Here is a 20,779-nt window from a genome sequence, read left to right as displayed (position 1 = left end):
AAATACTCAAATATTTGTTGCAAAGATTTTGTTCATTATTGTTATTATAAATATTTCAAGACAAGTTAAATAGAGGGGTTTAAAAAAGCAAACAGAATTGACTCATAAAAGGTTTCCTGTGATTGTTACAACTTTATTAAATGTGTGCCAGGTTATGTGGCAAACCCCACCCTTCTGGTACGTCAAGCAGACCAAAACAAACATCAACGACTTTTCACAGAAGTACTGTTTGTACATCTGATTATAGACATGGTACAGACAGACTCACTTGGTGATGGATGAATGCAAAAAAAACAGAGCACTCAGCAAGTCAACCTACTGCAAAATTAAACCAGTAAAATGAATGTTAGGTCCATCAACACAGTGCTGGAATGTACCTTACATATATATATATATATATATATACACACACATGAGGGATTTTTCTAGCTGTGTGTTCTTGTGACTCAAACAGTCTTGCAGCTCTTAAAAAAGAGGAATTTGCCTGTGGAGGTCCAGCAGTCATTTACAGCCTCCACAGTATGTATTGAAATTTTAGCTTTAAATATGTAACTTTGTAAGATGAGTGACTCATAAATCACTCTTATGATTTATTTTTTGTGCTCATATAATTATGAATATTTAGTGATACTGTCCAAAACAGTGACTTTAATGGATTTCATGCGCCCTTCAAGTGAAAGTCGTGGTTGTTATTTGAGGTTTCAAATGTGACTCATCTCAAGTCTGGAAGAAATCAGTGGGCAAACTAGAAAACCTTTTTTTCCTGCTCTTCAAACAACACTTCAGTCGTATTCAATATATCACAAAAGTCATTTTTACCATGAAATCATTTAAATATATCCCACTATTTAAAAATGTTTGTGGATTGTTTAGTTCAATTTCAACTATTCTAATGTATCCCTTTATCCTTTTCCTGAAAGTTTTACTTTGCATTGCATTTCTTTGTCCAAAGTGAATTACAACTAGTGCATTCACACTCAAAATGAACAAGCTACATGTCACCAAAAACCTGACGGCAACTCCCAAAAAAGCGAGAGCTACAATCCTAGTGCTTTTTAAAAAGAAATCAAATTGAAGTACATTTACTATCTGCTCAGTCTATCTGCACCCTCTCTCCCTCCAGATCTCAGACATTCAGGTGAACGGCCAGTCAGACGACATGACGGCCAAAGAGAAGCTACTGCTGTGGTCTCAGAGGATGGTGGAGGGATACCAAGGCCTGCGCTGTGACAACTTCACCACAAGCTGGAGGGATGGCAAGCTGTTCAATGCCGTCATACACAAACACAGGTGAGAAACTGAATTTGAGTCCCATTCACAAATTTCAAGCTGTTGGCACTCAGCAACAAATGTAAGATCAACATTCACACCACAGAAACACTTTAAAAAGCAAAAAAAGACACAACTGAACATCTACAGTAACTCAGATCAGATTACATAATGAACATGAATAATGAATGGCCAGAGAAAGTGCTGGTGATGTTGAAAGGGAAAGAAAGCTTGCCTGGACTTGGGAGCGTATTACACCGTAGGACATGAATTCTGTGCAGTTAACAGGTCTTCTCTGTGACCTTTTTTGCATATTTCATGTTGTGTTTTCTATTATTTATTGCAGTAGGCGCAGCCGGAATGCCAAAATCATATTTGAGTTATGTAGTTGCACATTTGACTTGTCGGAACAAAATGTTGATGGGTAATAAATCATAAACCGAGATAATATTTGACACAGGCTTGAACTCCTTTATGTTTAAAGTAAAGTGTGACCATCTTTGTTTTAAGTATCAAACACTCCACTGCTTGAAAATAAGCAGCTGTGGTCAACCGGAGTTTAAGTTGATTACAATGGTTTCACTGTGGGGAAAAAAAGTATCAAAGCGCTCATAAAAGCTTAACAAACTACTCCTGCAGTGTAATTCAATTACCCATCTGTCTGCTATGTTGCAAAGGATCACTGTTGCATCAAACTATGGTGAAATACTGTGTGATTCTAACAGCAGCAATATACTGTCCAGAACATACTTTCATGCTGCAACAGTAGTCTGAAAGGTTTCTGTGGATGCTTGTTCTTGTTTTCTATTGAGAAAACTTGTCCTCATAAGAATCCATTGTGACAGGCATGAATTAAAGCTGCTGGTTTCCTTAATAAGAAAACTACTAACTGAGTCACCATCAAGGATTTCATTCTCAAACCATACATTTTGGGTGGAGTACCAATCTTGGGTGTGTTTGTGCAGGAAAGCAAGCCCTGCAGGATACCTCACCGCACGACACAAAAATAACATGTAATACTCGAGTTGGCATCCTTCAGTATTCATACAGAGGAGATAGCGTTTTTCTTTAACAGTGTGGGCGTATCACAAAAAAAAAAGATTGCCCTTGGGGTATGCTGACTGGAGGCTCGGCAGGTTGTAGCAAAACACTAACCACTCTGCCATAGATTCTTTCTTGGTGGAGAATGAGGAGGACGTGCAGAGCTGCAAAGGAGTGCAGTGTCGAGTCTTAGCAATGATTTAGCGGGACAGAAATCTGATTGAAAACCGACAATGAGAAGAGGATTTGGATACAAACAGGGATTATCAGTGGACTTGAGAGAGGATGAAGTTGTTCTTAACAAGTTTAGATAACTTCAACTTTTTATCAGAACTTCAGTTTTTGCAAAACAAAGGCTAAAATTTGGATTCCACTCACTTGGAAAACTTTTGTGTATCAAACTTGACCGTTGCTACAATGTTGAACCTGAAGAGAAAGTTCCACTCAAAGAAGAGGCTGAACAGTGCGTCCAGCAGCACAGCAGGCTCTGTCAGTGACCTGGAGGACAAGGTGGTCATGCTATGTGAGGACATCCCCACTAAGAACTCCTTCATAGTGGACAGAGGCTCCCAGAGCCCCAGGGCCTGCTCCAGTCGAGGGTCCCAGAGCACCAGGGCCCGCTCCAGTCGAGGGTCCCAGAGCGACGAGCATGAATCTGGATCTGAGTCTCAAATCTTTCATCTGAGCCGGGACAGACTGTCCTACAGACAGGCCTGTTATGTGGAGAGGGAATCACCGCAGCCACAAAAAGAATACTACAGAGTTCTGCAAGTGTATGAAAACTTTGAAGCTTTTTTAACTGTGCAGAATTCACTGTACATTTTGCAAACCTCCTGTTTTATAATTCTGGATATAAGATGCATTTTTATCTCCTTAGATTAATGAGATGCTCTGTGCTTGTGCCTACATGTTATTAGCATTTATCTTCCTGCCAAAGTGCACTCAAAGGTAATGCATCTGTCTTGTTTGTGTTTAAAATGCCTGGGGAAATGTAAGCCTCTATGGTAGTGAGGACTCTTGTTTTTGCATGCCTCTTGAAAGTAACACAACTCACAATCAAACTGCCTCCATCAACATGAAACGTTAAATATGAAACATTACAGTTTTTACCCGGCAGCCATCATTGTGAATTTATAGCTGACAGGTAAGCAATTGGAATAAATTGCAACAAAAAAAACTGAGGGGTAATTGTAATTCTGAAACGTTAATAAATATCTCTATGACAGTTCAACTGTCAAACATAATTTAACAAATCTTGAATCTTGATTGACATTAATAACTGAGTAATAAGCCACTTCCACTCACTCGTCTCTCTGGCTGGTTTTGTCTGCAGGCCCACTCTGATTGACATGGGTAAAGTGTACCGACAGACCAATCAGGAGAACCTGGAGCAGGCCTTCAGCGTGGCAGAGAGAGACCTGGGTGTCACCAGACTGTTGGACCCTGAAGGTAAGAAGACTTGGATGTTATCACTTCATCACTCTTAACATTTTTCTTTAGAAATATTTGAGATGATGTGTTATAAATTGCTGCTAAATAGCTCTACTGGAGATAAGTTGTCAGATTGAAGGCACTTCAGTTGTAGCTTTTGATTAAGAGAAGTGTTTTTTCTTCAGTGTTCGCACAAATCTAGCACGCACACAGTTGCAACCTTCCTTTTCCCTTTTAGGTTTAACTCAAAGTAACAGTAACTTTTCACTCTAAATACTCTTTCTTCTCTTTATAGATGTGGATGTGCCCCACCCCGACGAGAAATCCATCATCACATATGTCTCCTCTATGTACGATGTCATGCCCAGGGTACCAGATGTTCAGGATGGTGTCAAAGCCAATGTAAGTCTAACCCCTCCTCATCATTAATTCATCTTTCCTCCAAATCATTATAAAGATCTGTTAAGAGCAGAGACAAGAAATGGGATTGGCACTTAAATCTGCAGGACCAAGTATGTAAATAATAAATGTCTTATGTCATATTTCTTATATATTCTTATTGATACTACTATTTTATACATGGTCTAATCTATAAACTTGATAGTTTGTTAATATTTTTATGAAATCATGAGAGTGATGACCTGCACCTTCATATATTCCTATTAGCATTATCAACATGAAATTATATAGCAGGATCAATGGATCAAATTGATGCCCAGTGTCTCAGTTCATGCAGGAAAACTGAACCTCCATCTACATCCGTCTTTTAGGAGCTGGAGCTGCGTTGGCAGGAGTACTACGAGCTGGTCACCGTGCTGCTGCAGTGGATCAGACACCACATCCTCGTCTTTGAGGAGAGGAAGTTCCCCACCAGCTATGAGGAGATTGAGGTAAGTGGCTCTGGGCTAACAGTTATGACAGAGTTAACATGAGGATTAGTTTGATGAAGAACCTGATGATGATCTGATGCATCCCTTCTCTGATCTGCAGGTTCTGTGGCGTCAGTTTCTAAAGTTCAAGGAAACAGAGCTTCCTGCAAAGGAGGCCGACAAGAACCGTTCCAAATACATCTTCAAGTCTTTTGAGGTGAGTTTCTCTGACCAGCGCCAATGAATCTGTGTCTGAGAGTCATGAAGACAGCTGTTCACACAATGTTTTGAAGGATATTTTGCACTGTGACACAGTTTCAGATGTGCCAAATTTGCAATATGTTTTGAGAATCCTCAACGTTTAAGGGCTATTTTTGTACAAATAAAACAGATAAATTCTAGTTTATTATGACAGTTAACCTTTCCCCACCTTCTGTTCTGCCTGCAGGACACAAGCACTGCACGAAGCTTAACAGACTGTTACTGTTGTTGAGATACATGGATATTGTTTTATGTTTTTTTCCGCAAAGAATAATACAGGTTCAGTGGCAGTGAATAAAACTGAATCCTTAAAAAAATCTTTTTGGCTGTCTAACAGTGTGATACATCCTTGAAACTTTTATGTTCAAATTAATCATAAGAGTCTAACGATCAAAATTAGTCCATGGGGTAATGTATCCATGTTTTGAAAGAATCAAAACAGATTTATTTAACCACAGTTTACTCTGTTTGTTATTTTGCAGGGTGCAGTCCAGGCAGGCCATGTCAAAGTGCCGCCTGGTTACCATCCATTTGACGTGGAGAAGGAATGGGGTCGTCTGCACGTCGCTATACTGGAGAGAGAGCGTCTCCTCAGGACAGAATTTGAGAGGTAAGTACGCTTCCAAATCGCAAGTGCTCCCTGTTGCCAAAGCAAACTACACATTTTTTTTAAAAACAGGCAGAAAAACCACAGGGCATTAGGAAAAAAAATATCAGAAATGAATCATCACACAACTGTTACTCTGTAACCATGAGGATGATTCATTTCCTAATGATAAATCCACTTTGGTAATACAATTTACTGAGTTGGCATCGTGGGGTGGGCAACAAATTAGGGAAAACACATGACAACCTTGTTGTCGGCATGGCAACATTCTTGCAATAACACGGTCATTTGATAGTCACTCATAAGATTTTTTTTTAATCACAAGGGTGGCAGGGCGTAGCTTTTGGTTTTGGATTTCTGCAGACTTGGGAGAGTGCTGTGGAGAGATTTTCAAAATATCATTTGTACCTTAGTAGACAGACAGAGCTTTAAAGGAGCCCATCATGGCTTTCTTGCATCACGGATATGAGTTTAAGTATTTATTCCGCCAGAAGACGGCGTAAGTTTAATTTTTAACTTAACTTATTTTTTCTATTAGTTTAGTAAATTGTCATGAGATGGGTTTATCTTAATTTCATCAGACAAAACAGAAAATGTACCCTGTGGGCCAACAGGACTGTAAGGGAGTCTACCTTGCCTAAAGTGATTTTTAACCTTTGACACCCCCCCCCCCCAAAAAAAAACTCCCTCTCCCACTGCAGGCTGGAGCGACTTCAGAGGATCGTCAGTAAAGTCCAGATGGAGTCAGGGGTGTGTGAGGAGCAGCTCAACCAGGTGGAGACTCTGCTGCAGACGGTGAGTCTCCACCCTGTGTTTCAAGGAAGAAAAAAAAACATTTCTGAGGGATCATAACAACATTCATTTTACCAAAAATAATTACAGCCCAGTTCGCAGCTTAATTGTTCTCTGTTTTTATACAGGATGTGAGGATGCTGAGCTCAGGAAAACCTGCTCAGCACACAGCAGAGATGGAGGCAGATCTAGAAAAAGCAGAAGGAATGATCCGCTTCCTCTTCAATGATGTTCAGCTGCTCAAAGATGGACGCCACCTTCAAGCTGAGCAGATGTATCGCAGGTGCAGAAGAAATTAACTAATCAAATTGTACATCAACATTTAAATTGATAAAGTTTTGATATTAGGGTCGCAAAAAATTACATTTTTTAATCAGTTAATCTCCTGATTTGTCTTTTTTTGATCAATATAATTATCTAATAAAAGCAACAATATATATTTCAAAGGTAACAGAGAATTTTAGCAAATCCTACAATTTGAGAAGGTGGCACAAGTGAATGTTTGGTATTTTTTCTTGATAAATGACTGAAACAATTATATTAATATGAAAAATTGTTGACTCATTTTATGTGTCTCGACTAAGCAATGAATCAACTTCGATAATTTAATTTAAATAATTTTTCTTATTAAACTGATTCTGCTTCTAGAGTGTATCGTCTCCACGAGAGGCTGGTGAACCTCCGCAGTGAGTACAACCTTCGCCTCAAGTCTGGTGTGACCACCACACAGATCCCTATGACTCAGATCCACACAGCCCAGGTCCTGCAGCAGGCCCCCATGAGGGTGCGGCCGGAGCTGGATGAAGTCACCATGCGCTACATCCAAGATCTAGTGGCCTGGGTGGAGGAGAACCAGCGCAGGGTGGACGATGGGGAGTGGGGCTCCGACCTGCCCAATGTGGAATCCCAGCTTGGCAGTCACCGCGGCCTGCACCAGTCTGTGGAGGACTTCCGCACCAAGATTGAAAGGGCAAAGGCTGATGAGGTATGATAATAAAATTGGAGTCAGAATAGAACAAGTGACTACATGTTTACTGTGCAGTTGCCAGCATCTACACTGCAGCTTTGCAGAAAACACTGTGTGCAAAACTTTTTTTTCTATTTCCCCTCAAGTGTTTAGTGTCTGTGTCAATTCATGTACCTGTGCCAAAAGTTGGGGCAAAACAGCATTAAATATTGCTTGTCTGACCCATGACTTTTCCTCTTCTCTGCTCCAGAGTCAAATCTCGCCTGTCAGTAAAGCTGCCTACCGAGACTATCTGGGAAAACTTGAGCTGCAGTACGGCAAGCTCCTGGTAAGTTACAGAAAAGACACTAAATTCAGTCCAAAACCTTGAAGCCCTCTTTTCCCTTCCAGTTTCTTTCTAAACTGCTCTTTCAGTCCCTTAAAAATATACCATAACTCAGTTGTCATCTGTCCCCTTTCAGAATGCCTCTAAGGCCCGTCTGCGCTACTTGGACCAGCTTCATGCCTTCGTCATTGCAGCCACCAAAGAACTGATGTGGCTGAATGAGAAAGAAGAGGAGGAGGTCAACTACGACTGGAGTGAACGAAACACCAACATGACAGCCAAGAAAGACAACTATTCGGTAGAGTAACAGTATTTTGATATAGTATTTTTACCCACAGTGCAGTGTAAGGTTGACAGTGATATAATTCTGGTATATTAATGTATTTGCTGTCAAACAGGGTTTGATGAGAGACTTGGAGCTCAGAGAGAAGAAGATGAACGATGTCCAGGCCACAGGAGACAAACTGCTGAGAGATGGACACCCTGCCAGGAAGACCTTAGAGGTAAGACTCAGTGCCCTCCTGCAGTCTATATTACATTGTAGAAATCTTAATTTAAACAGATATAACAGTATTATTTTTAAATTGAAAAGGCTTATTTGTAATTTGTGATATTGGGCTATACAAATAAAACTGACTTGAACTGTTTTCGGCATACTCATCATCAATACACCTTAAATTCTACTCTGCCCTGTCTCCCTCTGCAGGCCTTTACTGCAGCTCTGCAGACTCAGTGGAGTTGGATTCTCCAGCTGTGCTGCTGCATTGAAACCCACCTGAAAGAAAACACTGCCTACTTCCAAGTATGTTTACCAGCTCATCCATAAAGAGTTAACTCTGTTGGGTTATTTATCCAAGCACAATTTCTCCAAGTTCTCTTTTTCTCATCAGTTAATTTGTTGCCCTTTTTTTGTATAAATCGTGCATTTACTGAACTCAAAACAACACTACAACTAAATTTCTCTATTTTTTCTCCTAATCTAGTTTTTCTGTGATGTCAAAGAGGCAGAGGAGAAGATCAAAAAGATGCAAGATACAATGAAGAGGAAGTATACATGCAACCGCTCCATCACAGTCACACGGCTAGAAGACCTTGTGCAGGATGCAGCTGTAGGTTTATTCACTTTTATTATGTTTATCAAGACCTTGTTAGTATTTGGAGTAACATGGCAGAGTACATCTTACTTTTGATTCAGAGCTGCTAGAGACATTTGAGACATTTCCTTTGAGTTACAAGTACACTTGGAGATGGTGAAAAAAATATGTATGTGTAGAAATATATGTAAGCGTTCTTAGTGCAGCTTTACAATAACAATGATAATAGTGCATGGAATACCATAAAAAATCTGATGTGCATTATATAATTCTTTATTTTGTTCCTCACAGGACGAGAAAGAGCAACTGACTGAGCTCAAAACTCACCTGGAAGGCCTGAAGCGGAGAGCTAAGACCATCATCCAGCTCAAACCACGTAACCCTGCCACCCCGATAAAGGGTAAACAGCCCGTCCAGGCCGTCTGTGACTTCAAACAGATGGAGGTAATCAGGAGATCAAATCTGTTTTTGTATGTGAAATGATCCTTGCATTGATGCCTCTAATCTCATCAAAGAACTTAGTAACTTTTCATTAAATTTCAATAAAGTGAAATTACATATACATTTTTCTGGTGTTTTCAGATCACACGTAAATACAGTAATCTCCAAGAGTTGATTCAGTCCACAGACCAGTCAGTTTAGAACATCTGTTTTTATCTTTTTCCAGATCACAGTCCACAGAGGAGATGAATGTGCCCTGCTGGACAACGCGGAGCCCAACAAATGGAAAGTGCTGAATGATAAAGGCAACGAGGCATCTGTACCATCTATCTGCTTCCTGGTTCCGCCAACCAATAAGGATGCAGTGAATAGCGTTGCAGGGTGAGCTTAGAGTCCCCTCAGGGTTCTTAAGATAAGTTAATATCCAAATTTACACACAGTGTACAGTGCACTAACTCCACTTAACCTTCCTCAGACTGGATGGAAATCTGCAAAGGCTTGAGACGATGTGGCAGACGATGTTTGTGGACATGAGGAGCTTGCTGTCCTGGCAGTACCTGATGAGAGATATCCACATCATCAACACCTGGAACATCACCATGGTAACAACACAGGACATATTAGAGAGAAAGCAACACACTACAACACTGTTTCCTACTTTTTGTTGTTAAATCACTGGAGCATACATGAATATTGTCTGTTTCAAATGAAAACATATTTTGATTAAATTAAAATATCTGTTCAATAGTTTAGATGTGTTGTCTGTATTTGTTACTTTTAATATAATTGTAAACATTAGATTTCTGCCAGTATGAAAACTACTGAAAACGATTAATCTGTAGTGGATTCTGTTTATGCTTGTATTGTTGAGTAGTTATGTTGAATATATTTGATTTATAGCTTTTACAATGGGACAGAATCTGTTTGATTGTGGCTGGTTATTGGCCACAGTCAGGGAAACCCATTTCCTGACACATACTTTTACTTTACACTCTACTAGTTAATATATTTTGCATCTAAATAAAAAGCTTTAGTGTTGAACTAGGCTTTTCATAACTTTCATTGTGTAACCTGCAGTTTAAGACCCTGACAGTGGAGGAGTACCGGCTGGCACTGAGGAACCTGGAGCTGCACTACCAGGACTTTCTGAGAGACAGCCAGGACTCCCAGATGTTTGGGGCAGAAGACCGTATGCAGGTGGAGTCCAACTACAACAAGGCCAACCAGCACTACAACCGACTGGTCAGCTCTGCAGAGCAAGGTGTGTACTTTTTAATTAATGTCACTGTTGGTTCTTTTATCATCACCAAAACATGGTCAAAACATTTTATTTAGTTTGAAGCTGGTCAGATCATTCATTCTCATGAAATCAATCATTTACCAGCCACATGTGTTGAATTTCACCCATGGTCATTTGTGTGTAAGTTGACTGTTGGATTCATATTACAGGCTATGTGCCACCCAGGGCAGGTAAGGTGTTTTAAGTTACAGCATCAGATGTCTAGTAAGAGCTTTAGATTGGCTGAACAGGACTTTGTGTGCACTGAGTGCTGTTGTGCTGCCATGTTTCATTCCATCCATGAACTCAATCATCTTTATTACCCTCGCTGATTTTGGTATTCCTCCTAACTTCACTGCTTTCTTGTCTCTGTGCATGGGTTTCAATGTAACTGACTTTTCAGGCCTAAACAGTGAATGAATTAATCAGCTGGTAAACCTCTGAAGACTAATCAACATGCAACCAATCAAGCATGTTATTCCTGCAATATGAAACAGATTATAAATAGTAAATTAATGGATTAATTTTACCAAATTATTTAGTGATATTCCAAAATGCATTACATTAAACCATTACTTTTAGGATTGTGCTGTGGTTTGTTTGGTCAAAGTAGGTTTTTCTTGTGTGCAAATACTATAAGCTTCTAAATCCAAAGCAAACTTGACTTGAACTAACAACCTGCTCCTGTATCCAGATGTGACGTTCCCTGCCACAACATAATAAATCTTATAACTTTTTATATTCCAACCAGGTGAGCAAGACGAGACTGTGTGCAGGACTTACCTGACCAAGATCAAAGATCTTCGTCTGAGACTGGAGGGTTGCGAGAATCGAACAGTGACACGCCTTCGCCAGCCTGTGGACAAGGAGCCTCTCAAAGCCTGCGCACTAAAGACTGCAGAGCAAATGGTAACATCATGGAAAATAAGACCTGAGATTAAATGTCCATCACAATTTCCTAGAGTCTGCAATGGCATCGTCAAATATTTTATTTTGTCTGAACAACAGTCCAAAACCCCCAAATATTACATTTTATGTAATGTAAGACAACTAAAAGCAGCAAATGCTCAAATGTAAGAATCTGAAACCATTTATGTTTTTTGGTATTTTTGCTTGGAAAAAGTGCCTAAATGATCAAATGACTATCAAAATAGTTGCAGACTAATCGATGCAGCTCTAAAAAATAGGAGCACAAATTTCGATGCAGAAGTAAACAGAATAACCTGGATTAAACTGAACAGTTCTTCTAACATGCAACAGTATTTTTTTTTTTATAATAATGTGTATAATGTAAGTTGTTCTATGCTTGTGTTTGATATCTCTTCAACACTGATTATAATGTGGTATGTGTGGATATGTGGATGTTATCGGCTAAGTCTTTGTGGTACTAAATCATTTTTTCACTAAAATATCTTTCTTTTTTTTGTTTAACAGAAAGTCCAGTCAGAGTTGGAGGGTTTGAAAAAAGACTTGAACTCTATCGCTGAGAAGGCAGAGGAGGTCCTGGCATCTCCTCAGCAGTCCAGCTCCGCACCAATGCTGCACTCCGAACTGGACATCACACTGAAGAAGATGGACCACGTCTATGGCCTCTCCTCAGTCTACTTGGACAAGTGAGGCTTTGTGACTCTCTGAATGCTTACTGTTTAATTTCCAACTGGTGTTGTGCTTTTTATGAAGTGTAAACCTCTTGTTTCTAGGCTGAAAACCATTGATGTAGTGATCACAAACACTACAGATGCAGAAGACACACTGAAGATTTATGAGACTCGTCTGCGAGATGTCAGCAAAGTGCCAGCTGATGACAAAGAGGTGGAGAACCATCGCAGTCAGCTAAAGGTATTATCTCTTTTGGAGAAGATGTCATGGTGTTTCCAGTTCATTCATATCTACATTCAGTGTGCATGTTTAAATTTATATGTGGCATACTGGGCTGCATTGCTTTCATCTCCAAAAATATATTACCTGGATGCATTAACCAGTGATGTGACTTTTCTCTGTTTTTTTGTCTGACAGAAAATGCATGCTGAAGCAGAAGCCAACCAGGTGGTATTTGACCGCCTGCAGGACGAGCTTAAGACGGCTACAGCTATAAATGACAAGATGACACGGATCCATAGTGAGCGTGATGCTGAGCTCGAGCATTACCGTCTGCTGGTGAACAGCCTCCTGGAGCGCTGGCAGGCTGTGTTTGCTCAGATTGACCTTAGGCAGCGGGAGCTCGACCTCCTCGGGCGCCACATGAAATCTTACCATGAAAGCTACGAGTGGCTTATCCGCTGGCTTGGAGAAGCAAGGGAGAGGCAGGAGAAAATACAAGCTGTGCCCATTGGTGACAACAAGGCCCTCAAGGAGCAACTGGCAGAGGAGAAGGTATTGTAAAGGAGGCTGTGTGGGGTACAGAGAGGAAAAGTATTTGTGTTGCCCCCTGGTGGCTATACTGATTACACACATGCACTGGAAGTGTGCTAAAAATTACATGGCAAAACAATGACTATAAATACTGACCGTTAAACATGAATTTTAATAAATATGTTCATAGCAATGATAATAATGGGACTAGCTGTGGCTTTTTCTCTTTGCAATAGATTTTAAGGCTGTAGCCTATTTCAGTATTTGATGTTTTTATTTATACATACAGAAACTCCTGGAAGAGATTGAGAAAAACCAGGACAAGATTGAGAATTGCGAGAAAAATGCAAAGGCTTACATTGATTCAGTCAAGGTATGTACAGATGTTTTCTCCTAAAAAAAACCCAAATAACTGTACTTTCTGACTTGACTAACATATTTATTTTTTAGGATTATGAGCTGCAGATTTTGACCTACAAAGCCCTCCAGGATCCCATTGCCTCTCCTTTAAAGAAACCCAAAATGGAGTGCGTTTCTGATAATATCATTCAAGAGGTGAGTTTTAAGAAGTATTATTGGTATCACCTAATTCTCTTACAAATTAAATGTGAGAGATGATGTCTACATGTCTGGTTTTGGTGTAATGGATCTTGGATGTTTTTAAACATTATATACATAATTCTAGGAAATAAATGTATTGTAAACAGTGTAGGAAATGTATATCAAAACTACAATTTAGAGTTAGACATCATGTGAATAGTCTGTTAAATACTTGATGCTGCTGCATTTCTTACAGTATGTTACTCTGAGAACTCGCTACAGCGAGCTGACGACCCTCACCAGCCAGTATATTAAGTTCATCATGGACACACAGCGCCGCCTGGAGGATAATGAGGTAATTACACACTCAGCAGCAGGCTTCTGTTAAAAACCCAAAGCCCCACTAACACAAACAATGCCACCCCCTACCTATTACGTGATTTATGTATGGGAAAAAATGTGTCATTAAATACGTCTAAAATGTTGGCACTCCAGATGGTGGATTCTATTACTTAGGGTCCAAATCTGTTTAGCATAATAGGACAGCGCAAATTAGGGAAGCAAACAGTTTCATCTTAGTGTTGCAGCACATCACATCCCCACTACAGCATATGTCTCTCATTCCCCCTACACTGTGTATTTAGTCAAATCATGTCACATAATCTGTGCACATGACTCTGATTTGGCTGCGGGGCATCAGCCCCAAATTCAGTCACATTCTCCAACTTTTCAACTGCTTGTCCAACAGTTTTAATTTGGTTCTTCGTCTGTTAAGATTCTCAGTCATCCAGTTCATGGTTATCCAAGGAGGGTTGAATCAAGTGTAACTGGACTTCTTGGTTGTAGAGTGACACCTGAAAGATAAAGGACACCCTTTCGAGGACAACGTACATATTTTGGATAGGGAGGACAGATGGTTTGAAAGAGGAGTTAATGAAGCTATTTACATCAAAGTAAAGAAATCTCAACAAGGTGGAAGGTCTGTGACACCACGTATCCCCTGCTTACAATTTTGTTCCCATTTTGTTTCCCAGGAGACTTAGGCCGTATTCAGACCAAATGAGGCATTCAAAACATCCAGTCCTCCCATTAATTTTAATGGAGATAGTGCATTAAGGCTGCAGTGAAAAATGAGAAATGTTGTAGAGCAAAAATAAATACATTGACCCCCCCCCCCCCCCCCCCCACACACACACACACACACACACACACACACACACACACATACAAACACCTCTATTCTATCCTGCAGCAGTGCCCTTCAATGCCTGATTTGGTTTGGAATATCGCCTCAACAACCATTCACATTTGACCTTATATGACATCTCCAACTGTCGTTAACACTTGGTATCAGGTGACTCCAACGACTCTGACGACTTTCTTTATAACAGCCAGGTCAACTCCAACAACTGTCATTTACACTTAGCCTCAGTTGACTCCATTGACTCTAACAACGGTAATTTAAACAGTCAGGGGCCCTAATGAAGTGGTATCAATGACCTTGATAACAACCACTGAGGTTAAACACCTCGGACTTTCCACCAGTCAGTTAAAACGGAAGAGAAGTGAAACATCTTTGAGTATCTACAACCAAGAGATGTAGTTGCTCTCGATTCAACCCTCCTTGGATATTTGCTTCTTTATTCCCTCTTGAAATCACTCACACTTGTGATTTGAAGGCTTCAGCTTGGTTACCTGCCTTCTCAGATATATTATTTTTTAAATTACGGCTTTACTTTTTCCCCCTTTCTTCTTTTCTAACTTTGTATTGTGTTTGATCCTTTTGAACTGCTTGCCAGTGCTTTGTCATGATGAATATTAATCACACGCTTAAGAGATGAATTAACCCCAAAGCACCAGGTATTTAAAAGAAGACACTCTCATGTCATTCCTCTCTACATCAGACCCTTGTCTGTAGTGAAGGGAAGGTTCAGGAATTTTTGGAGACCTTTCATAATTTAAACCCTTCTACGTTTATTTAGAAATTCTTATGTCTCTGAATGAGCAGTCAGCACACTTCCTATTAGCCTTTTTTGCTTTAATGTGCTTTGTGATTTATTGGCATTTTTGACAATATTCTTTAATCAGTTAGTCATTCAGTTTATGAGTTGAAGGTGTCTAATTTTCTTCAACCAAAAGTCCAAAACCAAAATATATTTGTGTTACAATGAGAAATATGTCAAATCTTCTTGATTGAGAAACTGAGATCAAAGATTATTTGACATACTTTGATTTTTCTTTGAACATTCACTGAAACAATTTTTCCTTTATCAAAATAGTCAACTAATCAATAAACTAACTAATCTTATCAGCGTTTAATACCCAAACCAGGGCTTATTTAGAGACAATTATGGAAGATTTCTAAAATGTTGAACCTTCCTTTTGGGTATCAATCACCTGTACAATTAACAAAAAGCTCATCTCTTCATGTTATCAAAATTGATGTAACTTGATCTTGGATTTCTGTCTTGTTGCTTACACATTAAACCTGGAGTGCGGGACTTTTTTCTCCCTGTTGACAGTGAGAGTAATTACAAAAACACTGTCAATACGTGCTTACGTCATAGGCTCCACCACAGCCGATTCCGTCACTACTGTTGCAGCTATATCCTCAGATATAGCAGCTTGTACAATATAATTCTCATGTGGCCCCGACTCACCAGGATTCCTCCCTGTGGCCACTCTACAATCCAACTCTCCAACCCCCGTGAAATGACTCTTTTCAAAATCAGAATATTATACATTTGGTCTGATAAAGTTTGGAAAATCTATAAGAGCCACAAAATTAAATAGTTTTATCCCACTTAAATTAGAAGAGGGCTAACCGCACATTTGCTACTCAGCTGGCCAATGCGGGAATTGCCACTGATAAAATATTTCAAAATATACCATGAAATACAGAGAGATTTACCCGGTAGTGATAGGCTTAATCAACATTGTACGAACTCGTCTGGTAAAGACTTGAATGTAACGGACATTCATTTATACGTAAAAGTTCCGCACTGCAGGTTTAATCCAAGCTTATTTATTGTTCTGTGCTACATGAAATCATGCTGTGTTTGCTGCATCACTATGCTATTATTCATAGTGACGGTACTCTGATGTACTTCTGATTTGCTGCGCTGCAATTCCATTTTAATCATTTTATTCAAATTATTCAGTTGTTTCTTAACTTTCTTAAGGCCTTTGGTATCTTTCCCACAGCACTTATTATTAGCATGCTGCTAATTATTTGTTCCCTGCCTTTCTTCTCAATTACTTTACACATTTCTCGAAAGCTGCTTTACTTTGAGAATGTAAAGACAGAGAAGAGACGCAACTGTATCCAAAGAGTGTTAAACGATGACTGAAGTATACAACATCACATCATATCAACATCAAATATGACATTTAAGTATAATTATCTTTCAGGTGAAATATAGCAGCAGCAATATACTTTCTACACCTTGAAAATATAATCACTAATAGTTATTTTTTACATACATATAGTTTTCTGTTGTGTTACAAAAGTTATTGTGCCAGGGTTTATTACACAGATGAAGAACAATAGAATATTAAGCAATTAAATTACCTAAACTGCATGGAAGCAAAGTGTAGTGTGGTGTTGTGTTGTGAAGTGTCATTCTGTGTGCCATACATTAAATAAACATGACTAGAATTTCCCAATACAGTATTTTTCCTTCTAGTTAAAAGAACTGATAATTAACTATAGTTGTAACCTATTCACAAGTATTTAAAACATGTCAGTGTACCTACATGTTTTGTAACTACTTTGATAGTGAAGATTTGTTTTTAACAGTTCTAACATTTTCTCAATTTCCTTTTACCCCGTCTTTACTTCTACTAATACAGAAAGCTTCTGAAAAACTAAAAGAAGAGGAGAAGAAAAGGATAGCAGAGATACAGGCCGAGTTAGATAAACAAAAGCAGCTGGCTGAGGCCCATGCTAAATCTGTGGCCAAAGCTGAACAAGAAGCTCAGGAGCTAAAGTTGAAGATGAAAGAAGAGGCCACCAAGAGGCAAGATGTCGCAGTGGATTCTGAGAAACAGAAGCAAAACATTCAACAGGAACTGGACCATCTGAAGAGTCTGTCAGAACAGGAGATCAAGTCCAAGCATCTGCAGCTGGAAGAGGCATTTATCAGCCGCACAAAGATCGAGGAAGAAATCCACATAATTAGAGTTCAGTTGGAGACAACAATAAAACAGAAGACCACAGCTGAGGCTGAATTACAGCAACTCAGAGACAAGGCTACTGATGCTGAGAAACTGAGGAAAGCTGCTCAGGATGAGGCAGAAAGGCTTCGCAAGCAGGTGGCTGAAGAGACTCAGAAAAAGAAAAATGCAGAAGAAGAGCTGAAACGTAAATCTGAGACTGAAAAAGAGGCTTCCAAACAAAAGCAGAAAGCACTGGATGACCTTCAGAAATTCAAAATGCAAGCTGAGGAGGCAGAGAGGCGCATGAAACAGGCCGAAGAGGAGAAACTGAGACAGATTAAGGTAGTCGAGGAGGTAGCACAGAAGAGTGCAGCTACACAGCTGCAAAGTAAATCTGTGTTATTCAGTGAAAAGACAACAAAACTCGAGGAATCTCTCAAGAAAGAGCAGGGCACTGTCCTTCAGTTGCAGGAGGAAGCTGAACAACTGAGGAAACAACAAGAGGAAGCTAGCAAAGCCAGGGAGCAAGCAGAGATGGAGCTTGAAACATGGAGACAGAAAGCCAATGAGGCTCTCCGCTTGAGGCTACAAGCTGAGGAGGAGGCTCAAAAGAAGAGCCAGGCTCAAGAGGAAGCAGAGAGGCAGAAAGTTGATGCAGAGCGAGATGCCAAGAAAAGGGCTAAGGCTGAAGAAGCTGCACTTAAACAGAAGGAGAATGCAGAGAAGGAGTTGGAAAAACAAAGGAAATTTGCAGAACAAGTAGCCCATCAAAAGCTCTCTGCAGAGCAAGAATGCATACGCTTAAAGGCTGACTTTGAACATGCTGAGCAACAGAGGGGGCTGCTGGATAATGAGCTCCAGCGTCTAAAAAATGAAGTGAATGCTGCGGAAAGCCAGAGAAAACAACTGGAAGATGAGCTGGCTAAAGTCAGAAGTGAAATGGACAATCTTCTGCATATGAAGATTCAAGCAGAAAAGGAGACACTGTCAACCACGGAGAAGAGCAAGCAGCTTCTTGAATCTGAAGTGTTGAAAATGAAACAACTTGCTGAGGAAGCTACCAGGCTGAGATCAGTTGCCGAAGAGGCAAAGAAGCAGCGACAGATCGCAGAGGAAGAAGCAGCTCGCCAAAGAGCCGAAGCTGAAAAAATTCTCAAGGAAAAACTGTCTGCCATCAATGAGGCAACTCGTCTGAAAACTGAAGCAGAGATTGCCCTGAAAGCTAAAGAAGCAGAGAATGAAAGACTCAAAAGACAAGCTGAGGACGAAGCTTATCAGAGGAAGCTGCTGGAGGATCAGGCTGCTCTGCATAAAAAAGACATAGCGGAGAAAATCACACACCTGCAGAGCTCTTCTAATTCTCAGTTAGAGAGACAAAAAACTATTGTGGAAGAAACTATAAAGCAAAAGAAAGTTGTTGAAGAAGAAATTCGTATCATTAGGATCAACTTTGAGAAAGCATCAAAAGACAAATCAGGTTTGGAGATAGAATTAAAGAAGCTGAAGGGTGTTGCAGAGGAGACACAAAAGAGCAAACTCAAAGCAGAGGAAGAAGCAGATAAACTGAAAAAACTTGCTGCAGAGGAAGAGAAGAAAAGGAAAGAAGCTGAGGAGAAGGTGAAGAGGATTACAGCAGCAGAAGAAGAGGCAGCTCGACAATGCAAAGCTGCTCAGGAGGAAGTTGACCGCCTGAAAAAGAAAGCTGCTGAAGCAAATAAACACAAAGACAAGGCTGAGAAAGACGCAGAGAAGCAGGCTATTCTGGCAAAAGAGGCAGCACAGAAATGCAGTGCTGCAGAACAAAAAGCTCAAAATATTCTCAGTAAAAATAAAGAAGACATTCTCGCTCAGAAAAATCTGAAAGATGAGTTTGAAAATGCCAAGAAACTTGCACAAGCAGCTGAAAAAGCCAAAGAGAAAGCAGAGAAAGAGGCTGCCCTGCTTCGTCAAAAAGCTGAGGAGGCTGAAAAACAAAAAAAGGCTGCAGAGGATGAAGCTGCAAAACAGGCCCAAGCTCAAAAAGATGCAGAGAGACTGAAGAAAGAAGCAGAAGAGGAGGCCTCCAAGCGAGCAGCAGCTGAGGCAGCAGCTATAAAGCAGAAACAGCAGGCTGATGCAGAGATGGCCAAGCACAAAAAAGAAGCTGAAAAAGCTCTTAAACAGAAGTCTCAGGTTGAGAAGGAACTTAAGATGGTTAAACTGCAACTGGATGAAACTGACAAACAGAAAGCTGTGTTAGATGAGGAGCTCCAGCGAGTGAAGGGTGAAGTAAATGATGCTGTCAAGCAAAAGGCACAGGTGGAGGATGAGCTGTCCAAAGTTAAGATCCAAATGGATGAGCTCCTGAAACTGAAGCTCACAATTGAGAATGAAAACAAACGTCTCATGAAGAAAGACAAAGATAATACACAGAAGTTACTTGCAGAAGAAGCTGAGAAAATGAAGAGCCTGGCAGAGGAGGCTGCCAAACTCAGTGTGGAGGCTGAGGAAACAGCCAGACAGAGACAGATTGCTGAGTCTGACTTGGCTGAACAGAGGGCACTTGCAGAGAAAATGCTTAAGGAGAAAATGCAAGCCATCCAGGAGGCTACAAAACTGAAAGCTGAAGCAGAAGAGCTCCAGAAACAGAAGAACCAGGCACAGGAAAAGGCTAAAAAACTACTTGAGGACAAACAACAGATACAGCAACGCCTTGATAAGGAGACAGAGGGCTTCCAAAAATCATTAGAGGCTGAGCGAAAGAGGCAGCTTGAAGTGTCTGCTGAAGCAGAGAAACTGAAATTAAGGGTGAAAGAGCTCAGTGATGCTCAGGCAAAAGCTGAAGAGGAAGCAAAGAAATTCAAGAAACAAGCTGATGAAGCAAAAGTTCGTATTCAAAGCACAGAGAAACAAACTACAGAAATTGTTGTGCAAAAGTTGGAGACTCAGAGGCTACAGAGCACCAGAGAAGCAGATGACTTAAAGAAAGCCATCACTGACCTTGAAAAAGAGAGGGAGAAACTGAAAAAAGAGGCAGAGGAGCTTCAGAAAAAATCTAAAGAGGTATTGTGACATGAAATAACACAATGTAGTGTATACAATCCTTGTAATTAACATAATCCTGTCAAACACACTAACTACAGTATTTGTTGAGGCACATGAAACATGACATGTAAATTGCAGAGCCATACATAACATTCTCAGCAATTTATATGAATGTCAAAACACAATACTGCATAGTGAAAATGGTCATTATTATATATAATATATAATTTAGGTTTGATGATGATATATTTATACATTAAGTCATTCAATTGACATTCAATTGTTGAGTGATGTTTTTTTAACATTTTACTGCTTTGTTTCTTTTTTTC

General features: G+C 40.0%; 1 protein-coding gene across 1 annotated transcript in view; it reads left to right on the top strand.

Annotated features, from left to right (window-relative positions):
* Window positions 1–20,779, top strand: part of pleca (plectin a) — a 39,587-nt gene that overhangs the window by 10,697 nt on the left and 8,111 nt on the right. The window contains exons 6-32 of the mRNA XM_062435998.1: window positions 1,124–1,290; window positions 3,644–3,759; window positions 4,037–4,143; window positions 4,512–4,631; window positions 4,732–4,827; window positions 5,354–5,481; window positions 6,180–6,273; window positions 6,399–6,553; window positions 6,919–7,255; window positions 7,488–7,565; window positions 7,699–7,860; window positions 7,961–8,065; window positions 8,269–8,364; window positions 8,546–8,671; window positions 8,948–9,100; window positions 9,324–9,478; window positions 9,573–9,699; window positions 10,175–10,358; window positions 10,547–10,567; window positions 11,128–11,285; window positions 11,811–11,989; window positions 12,077–12,215; window positions 12,393–12,749; window positions 13,018–13,101; window positions 13,179–13,283; window positions 13,525–13,623; window positions 17,121–20,468. Of these exons, the coding sequence (XP_062291982.1) occupies window positions 1,124–1,290; window positions 3,644–3,759; window positions 4,037–4,143; window positions 4,512–4,631; window positions 4,732–4,827; window positions 5,354–5,481; window positions 6,180–6,273; window positions 6,399–6,553; window positions 6,919–7,255; window positions 7,488–7,565; window positions 7,699–7,860; window positions 7,961–8,065; window positions 8,269–8,364; window positions 8,546–8,671; window positions 8,948–9,100; window positions 9,324–9,478; window positions 9,573–9,699; window positions 10,175–10,358; window positions 10,547–10,567; window positions 11,128–11,285; window positions 11,811–11,989; window positions 12,077–12,215; window positions 12,393–12,749; window positions 13,018–13,101; window positions 13,179–13,283; window positions 13,525–13,623; window positions 17,121–20,468 (6,996 nt within the window). The remainder of the gene's footprint in view (window positions 1–1,123; window positions 1,291–3,643; window positions 3,760–4,036; window positions 4,144–4,511; window positions 4,632–4,731; window positions 4,828–5,353; window positions 5,482–6,179; window positions 6,274–6,398; window positions 6,554–6,918; window positions 7,256–7,487; window positions 7,566–7,698; window positions 7,861–7,960; window positions 8,066–8,268; window positions 8,365–8,545; window positions 8,672–8,947; window positions 9,101–9,323; window positions 9,479–9,572; window positions 9,700–10,174; window positions 10,359–10,546; window positions 10,568–11,127; window positions 11,286–11,810; window positions 11,990–12,076; window positions 12,216–12,392; window positions 12,750–13,017; window positions 13,102–13,178; window positions 13,284–13,524; window positions 13,624–17,120; window positions 20,469–20,779) is intronic.

This window comes from Scomber scombrus, chromosome 16 (genome assembly GCF_963691925.1).
Source record: "Scomber scombrus chromosome 16, fScoSco1.1, whole genome shotgun sequence".
Taxonomy (NCBI): domain Eukaryota; kingdom Metazoa; phylum Chordata; class Actinopteri; order Scombriformes; family Scombridae; genus Scomber; species Scomber scombrus.
Note: the sequence above shows the minus strand (reverse complement) of the source record. Positions and strands in the feature narration are given on the sequence as shown.